General features: G+C 42.1%; 1 protein-coding gene across 4 annotated transcripts; it reads left to right on the top strand.

Annotated features, from left to right (window-relative positions):
* The first annotated feature begins 80 nt into the window (after positions 1 to 80).
* Positions 81 to 14,603, top strand: akap11 (A kinase (PRKA) anchor protein 11). 4 transcript variants are annotated; one of them, XM_049727970.1, is made up of 13 exons: positions 81 to 214; positions 879 to 965; positions 1,350 to 1,460; positions 1,554 to 1,607; positions 1,996 to 2,127; positions 2,237 to 2,495; positions 2,645 to 6,779; positions 7,071 to 7,199; positions 7,701 to 7,811; positions 8,219 to 8,302; positions 10,360 to 10,406; positions 11,591 to 11,790; positions 12,044 to 14,603. In XM_049727970.1, exons 2-13 carry the CDS (start codon positions 903 to 905, stop codon positions 12,215 to 12,217), a joined length of 5,499 nt encoding a protein of 1,832 aa, XP_049583927.1. In that variant the 5' UTR covers positions 81 to 214; positions 879 to 902; the 3' UTR covers positions 12,218 to 14,603. The 4 variants fall into 4 exon arrangements, with proteins under 4 accessions (XP_049583927.1, XP_049583926.1, XP_049583930.1 ...); XM_049727969.1 differs by having other exon boundaries at positions 8,216 to 8,302; XM_049727973.2 differs by lacking the exon at positions 7,701 to 7,811.
* The last annotated feature ends 214 nt before the right edge of the window (positions 14,604 to 14,817 follow it).

Raw genomic sequence — 14,817 nt, 5'->3', positions numbered from 1 at the left:
ATTTATTGCAGTTCGACCTTGTGTCACTTTATGATGTTAAAATAATTTCACTAGTCTCATAAGGCTGAACTCTGCCGACAACGTTTCATTCGTGTTGGCCTTCAAGGGGAAGTATTCAAAAATACCGAACTCATTTTCTGTTTGCAAATGTTGCACAGTGGTTAGCGTCGGTGCTGCAGTGCTGGTAGTCTGACAACATCACCGAGCTCCAGAGGTAAATAACATGTTTGCATGCCCATGGCGATATTTTTCACATTGTCGCTATCGTTTATATCTTTGCTGACACGTCTGCGATGACGCTAGTCTTCTCTCAAGTTGCAAATTGTGGCGTTGGGGTGACATCACTGCGCTCGCTAGCTGCGGCCTATTATTATCATCCCTGCTAGCTCACTTGATTGACAGCCTGTCAACACCAAGATGGACCCGATTATTATTTTTTTAAATATACTTTGTTTGTAATGTGTATATATGACTAATGACAGCTATTTAGCAATGCAAGGTTTTCAAGCGATAGTGAAACAACATCAGCATCCACTGTCAGTATGAGGCCAGGGTGTAACAACATCCCTTTTATAGCTTTGTCAATGTCCAAATTAATAATAAAGACAATTAAGACAATAGTACATTCAACTTTGCAGCTTGTACCATTATTCCTGAAATATTTATAAATAATGGAACAAATTAATTTGAAGGTAATACTGCAGCCCCCAAAAAATTTGGTGTAAATGTTTTTGCATTTAAAAATGAAACCAAAAATCAATTCTAACTTCAAACACATCATTACGTATTTTAAGAAGAAATATGTAATGATGTTAGAATTGATTCACATCACATCTTCGGGATATTTTCCTCCTCCGACGGACACTTTTTATTTGCAGGTGAGCAGCCCTCCCCTGGTCGCCATGGATGCTTGTGCTCGTATTCGGGGAGCCCCACTGAAGTCCAAGGCCTTTGTCAGAAAAGAGGTGAGGGACCAGAATTTATCCCATTTTTCAGGGGGGGGGGGGGGGGGGGAATGAGTTTATGAAAACTGGCAGGCTTTCAACATTTTAAGATGCCCTTAAATGTAGGCCTTACACAATCAGGATTTTAGGGCTTATCGTTAATCAGTGAGTTTAAAAAAAAAAAACAGAAACAAAAAGACTGACCAATCTATCCAGTCAATTTAAACAACCTGTTTATTTATTGTACAGTTGACCCAGGCTATTTTCTATAATTATATCTGTCACTCCTATAATAGAATAAATCCTGCCAGCACACTTTATCAGGACTTGGTAACTACTACTTGTGTTTTGTTCGTTCTTTCACCATTTGACTTCTTAACCACGACCATCCACTTATGTGTGCAGACTGTGCGTGACAATGGAGCTCAGTTTGTCAAGAGCCTCTTGCGAAGCAAAAAAGATCTTTGCAGTATCAACCTGGACCTCCCATCCAGCGACAGCATAAGATTTACCGAGGTTTGTCCCATGCAGTTATAGTACATGCCATACACATGCAGAAAATTTAAATGCTCTGAGCTAATACGAACCATTTTATTTGTGTTCTTTCAGATTCATTTTGTCTGTCTACCTGGTCAGAGTGAAGGCGACGATGCTGTGGATCAGGTACTTTTATACTTTCTTACAATTGGTAACTCACATTGCCTGTCCAAGCCATCTTTTTTTAGAAGTCGGCCTAACACACAAGTCACACCACACACTGGCACGTATGATGTCATCCACCAAATATTTGCAAAATGTTGTTCGGTTGTTGGCGATATGAAGATCATTGTGGTAAATATTATATTACCCATCTATCTTAAACTGTCAGACACTAACAACTGATATCAAAGCAGAACAAAATGTTGTGTGATTCTGTTGTGGCTCTGATGAAGCAATTTCACATGTCTATGAAAGGGAGCTACTGGTTGAGATGTTGCGTAATCGGGATAACTGTTTGCACATGACAGTCAATAGATCTATTGTACAACTATGTGTTTTGTCCTTCTTTTAGGCCTTGGCATCCCTTCCCGCTGGCCTGTGCGAGATGCTCAGAACCTTCCACATTCATGGCCTGAGAAATAATGAAGTTCAGTTGCTCAGAGAATCTCCTAGACTGGCAGAGCACAGGGACACTAGGCTTCAAGTAGGTTGAAAAGAATCGTCACTGCATGCAAAATAGCCAAATCCAGTACCAGTCCCCTTTTAAACTTAGAAAACACTTTTTTTTTTCCCCTGAAACCTTCAACATGCAGTGTTGGGTAAAGGCCGTGTGTGTGCTACGTCACAACCCTGGTGTCAGTGGGCAACCTCCAGCCAGCGTCACATCGTTGACAGGCCTTCTAGGGTGCTACGTTGCCGGCGTCCGCTACGCTCTGGAGTTGCAAAGCCTCCACAGGGGCGAGGCGGGGCAGTCGGAGGACGACGACACCAATCAGTCCATCTCATCCATCGAAGATGACTTTGTCACTGCGCTGGAGAATCTCGAGGAGGATGAAATGGGAGAGAACCCCTGTAAGGTTTAATTTAGATTTATATAGAGATGGATGTGATCTTAGCAGCTGATAGAAAATGGAAGTTGTTTGAAAACCTTGGTGTAATAGCGGATTAATCTTACGTTTTGTTTTTCCTCTTTGTCTTTTCTCTGCTGTGGACACCTGAAGCTTATCGCCCTTCCAAAAGACATGATGTGGCATCACAGACGGTGCCCGCCCACAAGAGACGAAAAGAACTATCAGGTTCCCGCATAATAACAAGTTCATCTTCAAAAAAAATTGCAGCCAAGCACAAGCCGGGCCCAGAGGTTTCTGTCACAGTGCAGAGGTGTTCAGGTATGGATACCCAATGGACTTACTGCAGTCCTGGAGCTCGTCTGTCCTCATCAACGATTGAAAACAGTGAATCCGAAGAATCTGACTGTTCCAGCCCAAGCCCTATCATTTTCCTGGATGAGGTGGGCTACCAAAAGAGCTTGCTGGCCAAGCTGGATATCCCTCAGGTGCCAGGAGGTCCCAGAGAGAGGGTGGAAGACTCTGACTCTGAAGTGAGTGAATTCTTTGACAGCTTTGACCAATTTGATGACCTGGACGACTTCAGTTCAGAGAGTGGCACTCTGACGCTTCCAATGGATAATGAAAGTGGGACAACCACACACGTTAAAACCACGGAGTCTAGCACTGGTGGTTCCGCATCCAAATATGTATCCCAAGGCTACTCAACAAAGGGAATGTATCCTCACTGCTTTGATCAACCAATTCTCCCGGCTAATGTGAAAAAACCCACTCCTCTTAAACCAGGCTCCCCCTACGGACCTCAGTCTGACATGGCTGACTCTCCACGGCCAGTACAGAGTCCCTCTGAGGACAACGGTGGTCCACTCTTCAGTCCCATCAGCTCGTCTGCCTTTATTCCTCTGGTCGATTCAAGTGGGGTGCTGGAATATTTCTGGAAAAGAAGTGAGGATGGGAGCGACAGCACTGAGTTAAGGAAACCTCAAGATCTCTGCTCGTTGTATAAGACCTACTCGGACTTTGCCAGCAGTCTCTCGAAAGAAATTCTTGGATCTGTCTGCGGGTACCAATCCGCAATAGACATTAATGACAACAAGAATCTGAGTTGTGTTTGCCACAAGGAATTCACCAACCCCTCAGGCTACACAATGAGGCTGTCAGAAATCCAGGAGACTGTAACGGTGGCCAAGCTGCAGAAGACATCCCAGTCTCTGAAGGACGGTATTCAGCGGTTTGCCGCTGACCTTGTCGATATGAGCCTGGGCAGTGCTTTGCGGGACCTTCAAAAAGGCGTGTCTACTTGCACCACCACGTTGTGTCACCTAGCTGCGAGACTCACCTCCTCAGTATTTCAGATGGCCTTCCATGAGATCGGCATGCGGCAGGCCTATGTGTTGAAAGAGCGAGCGGTGAATGGGTTGGCAAATTTCCTGGTTGGGGAGGCGGTATCTGCTGCATTGAAAGACTTCTTGACCGTAAAAAAGCAGATCTTCCATAGCACAGTTACGCAGTTTGCAGCAGATTTAGCTGAAGAGCTGATATTCGAAGGTATTATGGAGGTGTGTCAGTTCTCTCACCCGTCGACCCCTCTAACCTCCAGTGATTGGTTTTTTGGCCAGGAGAACATGGGAGAAGAAGAGGAGGAGGAGATTGTTACTTCCTATGCTTCAGACTTGTCCGAGTCGGTTATCCAAGAGGCGTTCATCGAGCTCTCTCAGGCTGAAATTGCCTTTACTAGCCAAGCAGCCATCAGTGTTTCTCCAGACAACATCTGTTACGTTAGTTCTGAGAATTTGAGTGCCCACACCAGCAGCACTTTTGCTAACCAGCAGCTTTCCAATGCAACCTCAGTAGATGCTCCAATGACCTTGGGAGAGAGTGGCCCCTGCAAAGTAAAGGATGCTCTTTTCACTGTGTCAGGCATGGCCAGCTGCATCCCCGTTCCCCAAGCTGGAAAAGCTATCTCCTGTCTAAAAGATTCTGAAGACCATCATGGTTCCAGCCTAACAGATACCTCACAGTGTAGCCCTAAAATAATTTCCTCAAATAACACTACATGTATGCAAAGTCACATCTGCAGCCAAGAAACTCAAACGACCACCTCTGCAAAAGTCTGCTCCCATCAAAAGTCACCATTTCAAAACTTCTCTGTTAACATGGTGGACACGCTAGTGACTGAAGCTTGTGAGCTTGTAAGCTCTTCTAAAGTGAAGAAAAGTTTTGATGACTGCGCTGGTTTCCTTTCAAAGGCAGTCCTTAGTCAAAGGGACACTTTGCATGTGCCAAATACAGAGAAGGTTGGACAAAAGAAGATGTCTCACCCCGGGGATGAAGCATCTCCAACCTCGGTTAAAAAACCTGGTCGAACACCTGGCACTCCTCCATCTACCCCCCAGCAGCCAAGTGAAGTATCCAAGGAGAAACAAATCAAGCAGTTTTCCAAGAAATTAAAAAGCAAGTTGGCCAAAGAATTTTCCCCAGCTACACCTCCTCCAACTCCACACTATCACCCTGAGACTGGCCCTGGTCCAACGGAAAACAGCCCAGAGGCAGACAAGACCGAGTTTATGTTAAAATTGATGAGATCTCTTTCCGAAGAGGTAGATGGTAATGGGGACGAGGAGGAGGAGGAAGAATTGCCAGAAGACCCGAGTCTAAGTGGCACCAACAAATCAGTTGAGTCAGAAGGTCTACCACAGGAAGTGAGACAGTTGTCCTCTCGCAGGCTTTCCAGCAAGGAAGCTCTCCATTATGCAGAGCAGTTGGCTTGTCACATAGTTTCAATGGCAACAGAGATGGACACTCTGGGAGCTGGTGATGAATTTGGGGAACCCAACGTTATGGATGAGAGAAGACGTGACAGTGTGGCTCATTTCTCAGAGAAAACTTTGAACACCTTGTGGGTGTATGCAGGGGAGGTGGCTGGGGAAGTCATCAATGATGTGAAGAAGATGGTGAGCTCGGTCCAACAGTGCTCATATCATGGCTCTCCCAGAAGAAGTATTGATCGTCCTCGATCAGCGTGTTTGCATCACCACCAACAAAACTCTCTTACCGGCACAGATCAGAACAGGGACTGGAGGGTCGAAAGGGTAGCTGAGCAATGGTCCACCAATCTGCTATCTTCTGTTTTTCGCTCACCTGTCTCAATGTCAAGTAGTTCCAGCTCAGGATTGTCCTCGACATACCCCAGCTGCGAAAGTGTGACCGACGAATACGCCGGCTATCTCATTAGGGTGCTAAAGAAGGAGGGAGGCAGTCGGGAGTTAGTCCTCGATCAGTATGCTAGTCGTTTGGCCTACCGGTCAATCAAACAAGGTTTGGCTCATGCTAGTCGCAAGGTTAAGCAGAGATCTTCTCGCTCCCGCCTTCGTCCTTCAAAGTCGTTACCAGATGAATGGATGTCATCGGGTAGTGAGGTCTCACCTTCCAAGGACATGGTGGACTCAGTCGTTTGTCCTTCCTGTGAGGACGTACAGTGTTGCTGCAGAGAACAACAGGGACACAAAGACTGCTTTGATTTGGTGAACTTTGCAGAATCTTTGGCATACAATATCACTTGTGATGTCACACAAACACTTCGTCTATCATCTGGACGCCTCCCAAAGTCTCTCACTGACTCTTGTCTTTATAAGAAATCCAAACTTGAAAATATGACAGAGAGCCTGATTAGGAACTCGTTCTCCTGTCCTCTACTTTCCAAGGACAATAAGGCGAGACATTACCACAGCACTGGAAGCTTAGTTGATCCTGGCCTCAACAATAAGATGATGCAGGTCATCGAGCACTACGCAAGAAAAATTGTTAATGACACTCTAAAGATGAGCCTGGCTTCGGTAGGGCATTCATCCCAAGATCATCAGAGGATTCCTGACCCAGACAGATACTCACACACCCAAAAGCTGTCTGAAGGCATTGCCCCTGGTCCCTCAGATGGACTGAAGACCTGCCATTATTGTCAAGCTTCGGAGTGTCCCTACTGCACCAAACTTAGTCGGCATCACCACCAGTCTATATTGCAGAAGAGGAGAAAGTGCCCAGAGTATCAGACTAGGCCAGAGCGTGTCCCTGGGCTGGAGATTCCTAAAATCCATATTGACCTGGAACACAGGTCGGCGTTTGCAGAGCAGATGGTGTCTATCGCGATGGAGAAGGCAAAGCGCGAGTTGAGCAACACAAGCCTTAACGCGGACAGTGGTATCGGCCATGATGGAACCAGCTACGCAGAGAGCCTCACTGCTGAGATCATGACTTCGGCACTTCACGTCTGCCAATCAGCCAGTGTCAGGTACGAAGACTGAATTTAATTTAAATTTAATTCAAATTATTAGTTATTGTTGTTTTTCATTAATTACCTGGCTTTGTTAAGGAGGATAATTTTTTTTTTATAATTGAGCACCCTCATTTTGTGTTTTGTTGTCAACGTTACTACCATCCAGCACTTCTTTTCCCATGTTACATTTTTCCAGAACTCATGGTAAAATAATTCGTATTCATCAATATTTTCACTAAAGATTAATAAAATATTTATCTACCTTGACATTTATGTTTTGATCAATTTACCATGTTTTGCATGCAGCTCTCAGGGCAGGGAAGCCGCAGAGTCCACTGTATCCCAGCAGTTGAGTGTCGGGGACGACAGTGTGGGCAGCTGGTCCAACCTGAGCTTCGAAGATGACAACAGCAGCTTCCTACACCTTAGTGACAGGTATACATTCTGAATGATGTATATTCCAAATTATGCTTAGCATAGATTTGTCTGGCAGCACACGGTACATGTCTGTCAACTCATCATAGTATTAAATGGTGAATTGAAAATTGGGATAAGCACTCAACATTTTAACAAAAGGCTTCATCTTGGTCCAGATTTTTTTTTTTTTTGCCAAAACAGAAAAGGGTGTTTTCCCTCTTCGAGCTCAAAATCTTATATATAGTTTTGCTTGGACTTTGCTGTACCATTTCCTGTTATTTAACTAAAATTATTCAATTATATTGGAACATTTTAACATATATGTGGTCCAAGATCTAAAAGATTTCATGTCGCTGTAGTTCTAATGCATTTATGTATCTGAAAGCAAATGTGGTTTTAGATGGGAGGTGGGGTCTGCAATGTCTGTAAATTCCAGAGAGATTTTGGGATCAGGTCAATCTTGATTATTCGTCCTTTGACATGTTCTCACACCAGTTGCCAATTTTTTTTTGTCAAAAGGATCTCTATGGAAGCAAACCTGACAATGAGATCCTTTCCCAAGATATCGAAGGAACACAGTGTCTTGACTGTCAAGGAGGCTGAGTTAATGTATCATAATATTTTCAAAAGGTGTGTCTAAAGGAGTGCTTTTGTCTCTTCAGGCACTGTTTCTGCAGGAACAAAGTCCACCACCATGTGTGATTCATTAGACTCCCTTTAAAAGCCTGTTGTGACCATTTCCGCTTAGCAGATGAAAGGAAAAATAGAATTCATCCTCAAAGGGTGTTGGAGCATGATGATAAACGAAATCAAAATGTTCCCACCATGTCATCCAGTCTAACGACATGAATAAAATACAGTATGTAGCTTAATTGAAGCAGTTTTAATTAAAGTAGCCACTCTAACTACACAGATTATTTTTTATTTAAGACACTAACATAATATTCATGAAATAATGAGGATTATAATACAACCCGTCTTGAGATTGTCAATAGCCTTATGACAGTGGTACATCACTGGCCTCTTCTCTCTAGCAGCAATGGGAACAGCAGCAGCTGGAGCAGTCTTGGTTTGGAGGGGGAGCCTTTTGAAGAACACATGTCATCCTCGCCTTCAGACAGGTCAGTAACCATCAAATAGTCATATTTAGATTTAGCAATTCCTGCAAAAAGGAATTAACACAGTGACAAATAGACTTGACTTGACTTGACTTGACTTGACTTGACTTGACTTGACTTGACTTGACTTGACTTGACTTGACTTGCTCTATAATATTACTCTGATATTTACGAAGGGAGGAAAAAAGAATGTGAACCCCTTTGGAATTTAAATTTCTGCACAAGTTCTTATCAATCTACTACCCCACAAATAATTAAATATATACCTGCACTCTGACAGTTGGGAATACTGTAAGCTATAATCATATACAGTATTTGTAATTGTTCCCACTTGTCTCTATTTGCTCATAAAAAAAAAAGAGTCTAGATTTTTCCGCTGTGTATTTGCCTGAGGGCTACAACAACAAGATATGATTAATGTCGCCTATTAGAGGAGAATGTTAGCAAAATATTTTTCTGTTGGTGCATCACAACCCAGAAATAGACCGGTGGCAAACGAATGGAAAAAAATAGCGCGAGTCACCCACAGATACTTGAACAACCTCAGTGGCCTGGATTTGACAGTTTGCAGCTCAGCATTATTTTTCTAAAAAGGGAATCCCTCGCTTGGTGTTTTGATGATGTTTGTAGACAACACCAAAATAGCTCTTGGGTGTTTCCCCTTGTTTGGTTTAGTGTGGACTATTTTTATACTCATCAACCCTTCACACCCTTTGGATTGAGGTATTAGGCTAAGAGTCAAGTCACCACAGGATCATAGATGTTTTTGTCATAGCTTTGTGATTGCCATAATTTGATCTTCCTTTTCACATCGTCATTTCTTAAGCACACACGGAATTCCCGCAAAACAGAGCAGTTTTAGAGAGTGTCGGATGTTAAACCTTTCCAGGCTGAAAGCCTTATTTCTTTCCCTACAGCCCAGTTATGCATCTGATACAACCTCAGAAACCATGAAGAATGCACTTTGATTCCTCGTTTCAATTTTGAAAGGGCCTTTCGACGTGTCACCCTTCGAAACTCATCCCAAGTCAATTGTAATCGGGTGTTTTTGCATGAGCACTTCCCCATCTCTTCAACTATTGACAGACTCGCTGACAGTTTGATTGCATACTGCAGTGACATTCTCACGCAATGAAGACTTTCCTTTTACATATCGCACATCGTGGCCATTGCACATTGCTTTTTTTCCCCCCCTGCAATTTCCGACATTAAAGACTGATGTCTTTCCCTTGGAACTAGCTCCAGATGTTACTTGATTTGTTTCTGGTAACTAAAGCCAGTTGGGTCGTCGTCTGCAGCCATACCCCAACAATGGAACTTTCTTTTGAGCTTTTCTTTTTGGTGCTTTTGGGCCAAATATAAAAATATATTTCAAAAATGTCGCAGCTGACTATCAGCTGAGTGAACACGTGTTGAAGTAGCTACTGTATGATTTTAGAAGCGTCTTTTAAATTGCTTTTTATTCAGTTGCCTGACAGTCAAAGCAAACAATTTTCTGTTTCGACCTAATCACGCTTTGTTTAGATCATTGCTGTTTGACTGCTAAACGTTTGTGTATTGTCAACTGTTTAATTTTAATGCTAAAAAAAAAATGCCAGAAACAACAGAAGTACCGTATTTTTTGGACTATAAGCCACACCGGACTATAAGCTGCACCAGCTAAAACTCGTGATTCCGGGTTCAAAATTTGCAAAGAAAAAGTCACAGCTTATAGTCTGAAATTTACGGTAAGTGCTCCTTTTCTGTGTCCCTTGATCTGTTCCAAAAACTAAAAAGAAGTACCAATACAAAAAAAAAAATATGCATACAACAAAAACTCTCTCTCCTCATATTTTGAGCCAGCGTAGTCACATTATAATAAGTCTCATTATTTGGTAAGTCCAAGCCGGTTTGAAATCTCTTTCTCTGACACAATGAGTGGTTTGAGAATTTTCAGAGTTGAGAAACCGTCTTCTTCCTCCTAAACATGACCATAGCTTAAGTAAACAGGAAGCTTACTGGAAAAATGTTGCACTCTCAATGGTAACCAGTTTGCAATCTCATTGTAACTTTTCCAACAGTGACCATACGGAGGACAAAGAAACTGAGGTCAAAGAGGAATCCAGTGGTAAGTCCCCTCTTCATCCACTTCATTCATTCAAACATTAGTCATTGTGCCATAAAAGCAGCACTGATAAATGAATGGGCCAAGTGCTTCTAATTTGAGTCTAGTCTACTCTCAGCGTTCATTGACATCCGCATTGACTCCGATCTGGGCTGTGTACGTCAGCCTGCCATGCTGTCTGAGTGTGTCATAGCAGGGGATTTTGCCACCCCCGTAGTACAAGTCAGACACACTGACGTTCGTTCATTCATCGTCTACGCACTCCTCTCACACATGATTATAATGTCTACGCGTCCTCCAAATTGATGGGGTCTGTCTCATCTTTTGAATACAGACCCCCGGAGAGCCTACGTTTGGAGTCGGAAAATGTTCTTCCAATAACATTTGCGAGATGTTGCTTCTTTCTGCTTGTGCAATCCAAATGCTTCTGTTATTTTTTTTTAAAGTGTCTTATATTCTTTTGCCTTTAAATGTTGTTTTGAGACTATTTGAAGTAGAGTGAGTTACCTACTGTATGAAATGCACAGATAAAGACAAATGAGAAAGCACTCGCTGGTGATAGCGTGAGCAAGGCAATCAGAAAAACGATTTAAAAAAAAAAAGATCAAATGAAATTTGTAGCAAATTTTGGAAATGACGATACGACGTCTCATTTATATTTATGATTAAAAAAAAATTATACACAGAATAAGGAGCAGATTAATTGCATTTCCATGCCTGGATTTCTGAACATTTCAAGTTACCTCTTAAGTTTCTAACTTAAGGTTCTGTTTTATTTCTTCAAGATTGACTCTCCCTTAAATAGTTAACCGCTCAAGTCTATTTAAAATCTTCCATAGAAAAACATAAGTGTATACAGTTGAACATGATCGTCACTTCTCAAATAAATGAAAAAAAAAAGTGAAGTCATTCCACGTGTTGTAAACAGGTTCTCTGAACAGTAATAAAGATGATCTTGTCTTAGGTCATGAGGTGACGGTGTCGAATGATGAGCGATTTATAAGACTTTGACGTGGTTGCACCACACTGATGCATGCATCATTTCTTCCATTCTGCTTTCTTTCCTGTCATTTTGTTGCTTTTCTCAGATCCCCCTAATAGCCAACTTGTCATTTTAAACCTCACTTTAATGTGACGGGTAAATATTAATGAATTTAAAGAATTTCTGGTGTTTCATCATGTTGCAGGAACTCTGTGTGTGGACACAACACAGGTCCAAGCCTCCAGGACTCTGTTGATGATCCTGAACTCAGACATCCGCAAACTTAGACGGAGCCCTCAACACGTGACCCTCGACACCCAGCTGAGGAGCTTGCTGCAGTGGCTGGCGGCCTCCATTGCCGGCGTCCCCATGATCCAACTGAGTCCCGACAAGGAGCTCCAGCAGGTAACAAAGATAGGTTATCAAAAACTGACTTTCAATTATTTCTACCCCCCAAGAAAAGCAGCTAATGCTTACCTGATGTGTTTTTAGAGCAGCAGTGTTGTGCATCCTGCCAAAAAAACATCATGGAAAAATAATGCAATTTCAATTCTCGCAAATCCCCAGAGCCTCCCCAGTTCCTGAATTTTCTATTAGTACATTTCCAAACACAAAGTGTTTGACTCTTAGTGAAGTGAAATTGTTGGTGTGGTTTCAGCTGCCGGCTGTGGTCCAAAGGCTGCGTGAGAGGAAGTGGAGGGTGGGAGACCTGCTTCACTTCCTGTTGCGTTACTGTGAAGAGAGCCAAGCTCAGCCCAGAGATGAGACCCCTCAGTCGGGAAGAGAGTCTCACCGCGTTCCCCTCTTCAAGTGGCTGCTAGAGCACACCTAAAATATCTAGATAGTGTTCCTCTGAGTAAACCGCTACCAACGCTGTTTTCCACCAGAGGGCGCTGTCAGGGCTGATTGAGAGCCTGACACGTATGACGTATTATTTCGCCACTGTTTGATTGTTCCAGTATCCTTGCACGTGTTGATCTAGCAAACGATCTCACACTTTCCTAAAAAGGAAGGCGAAGGACCCATCCCGTTTGTTCCTGGCGCAGCGATTTGCAACCGAGAGCGAACAAGCCTAATGTGTGTTTTTGTTTGGGGATCCCCATGGCTGCCAGACCCCATGAGGTCATCACATCCACGGCTCACCTTGGCTGCATTGGTGTTTCCACATGTGAGAGGAACACACGCAAACTACAGGAACACCACACCCGAACATTATCAGTGTAGGAGGCATCTTGAAAACCTGTATTTCTTTCCATGAAGTATTTCTATTGTTGTTACTTCCTCCACTCCCATTCAAACATGCCCTTTATTTGAAACATTTACCCTCGTTCACATAGAACTACCACAAAAAAATGCCTCCGAATTGATCTGCCACTCTGCCTTTTATGCATAAGCAGCTGCTTTCACTACAATAGGGCAAGAGAAGTGATTTTACACGCGGACGCCATCAATGTTCAAGATGCATAAATGATCATGCCTCAAGTTACTGCTACCTCCAAAGGTGAAATTTAACCTGTTAATTTTGTTTCCATACAGCAACAGGGAACAAAAATGCGGAGGTTCCTCCACCTATATTTAAATTGAATCTTAAAATATGTGGCTTGCCTTGCAACAATCACCATTAGGGCTGAGCATCACTCCATTCCTTGATTATTATTTATATGGGAGAATCTCGAAGTTGAGACTAAATGGCCAAAGCGACTTCTTGACAGTCATGTTCGGATTTCTTTAGACTGCAAACAATTTTAGACTTAAGATAGCACTTGCTTAAACTTCAGATGGACCTCAAGAGTGAACAGTATTTAGATGACAGACTCATGCTGGATGTTCTTTAAACAGAAATATAACTTTCTTTAGATAGCAAACGTGGAAGCTTATGATGACGGTCAAGGCTTCATTTAGATTACAAACCTGCTCCTGTTAAGACTAGTTGAGACTCCTTTAAGTTAAGATGGAATCAAATGCTTACATTCATGTAGTGCACAATTAATTCATTCCACACACTTGAGTTCTAAGGATCAATCAAAAATGTAATTGATTATGCCCATCTCAGTGTGAATTGTGTTTACCAGGTGAATCAGTATGTTAAGAGTATTTTTCCCCCCAAGGCCATAAGATTAAATAAGTCATTAGTGGCTTTAATGTTGCCAAATTTACCTCAGAGTGGGTCATCCATGTTGTGACCTAATCGTGGAAGGTCTATTGACGCAGATAACGTAGATCTTAACCACACACACAGGATGAATAGATAAGTCATATCACGGAGGGACGACCACAACTTCCCCGAGTGATTCCATCTGCTTGCACAGCCACAGCCGAACCACTTAGAAGCACTTTTGATGACAAGGATGGGCAACCTGTGGCCCGTGGGCCTTGTATGCCCCCCCCCCCACCCCAGAGCATTTGATATGGTCCACGTGCAATTCTAAAAACAGGTAAAACCTCACAAAGTCCCAAATCATTTAACCAACACGTCGCTGTCAGGCAGAATCCTCTTCTTAACTGATACTTTAAGGAAATTTAACAAACCTATAGTGAAAGTGAGCAAATTAATTTCAATACTTTATATTGGTTTATTATTTTTAAAAAAAGGCAGGCCTATGAGAGTACTGACTAATAGTATTGGGTTGTGCAAAAATGTGAACTTGATCAAATTTGTACACAAGAGATTTCTGCCGGACAGCGAAGACATATTTCCAATATATACATTTGTTGGAGACACTGTAATATAAGCCTTGCTTTGCAGCTGTCGTTTTGTCGTCACGTGCATGGCTCGAGCTATTCTTTTGAAAGCGCCTGAAGTCCCTGCTTCAACTCTATAGGCTGCTGACCAAAATGGTCTTTTTTTTTTTTAAGTATATCAATCTAAAACTGTCTCGTCTTTGTTTACGCCAAAAATATAACACAAAATGCACTATGAAAAAAAAATACACTGTATTTACTATGAAGATGGCGTAAAGTATTATAAATTAAGCTTGCAGTAAGGCTGAGTCAGAATATCTGTGTACAAAGTTATTCCCTTAATATTCCAGCTTGTGTTTGTGCTTGCTGGAGGCTCGGTGTGCACCTGCAAAATTTTGTAAAATAGCTGCTGCTGTTGTAATCCACTGTGTACTACCCCCCTGCCCCACACACACACACACCCACACACAAAGTCTGTATTTACTCCAACTTACTTGTTAAATTCTGCCAAATAAAGATATTTAATAACTTATAAATTATGTGTATATGAATAATATATATACGTATGTATGTGTGTATATATATAGTGTATGTAATTATATATATATATATATATATATATATATATATATATATATATATATATATATATATAATATACACGTGTGTGTATATGTATAATACATATATGTATATATAAAATATATATCTTTATGTGTGTGTATATATATATATATATATTATATATAT

The sequence above is a fragment of the Syngnathus scovelli genome, chromosome 8 (genome assembly GCF_024217435.2).
Source record: "Syngnathus scovelli strain Florida chromosome 8, RoL_Ssco_1.2, whole genome shotgun sequence".
Classification (NCBI taxonomy): Eukaryota; Metazoa; Chordata; class Actinopteri; order Syngnathiformes; family Syngnathidae; genus Syngnathus; species Syngnathus scovelli.
The sequence above is the reverse complement of the archived record's forward strand: the minus strand, read 5'-3'. Positions and strand labels throughout refer to the sequence as shown.

Coding starts and splice junctions, on each gene's coding strand:
- akap11 (XM_049727969.1), top strand. CDS start 903: ATGGATGCTTGTGCTCGTATTCGGGGAGCCCCACTGAAGTCCAAGGCC. Junction 2,128..2,236: donor ACAGGGACACTAGGCTTCAA/GTAGGTTGAAAA, acceptor TTCAACATGCAG/TGTTGGGTAAAGGCCGTGTG. Junction 8,303..10,359: donor TCATCCTCGCCTTCAGACAG/GTCAGTAACCAT, acceptor CTTTTCCAACAG/TGACCATACGGAGGACAAAG.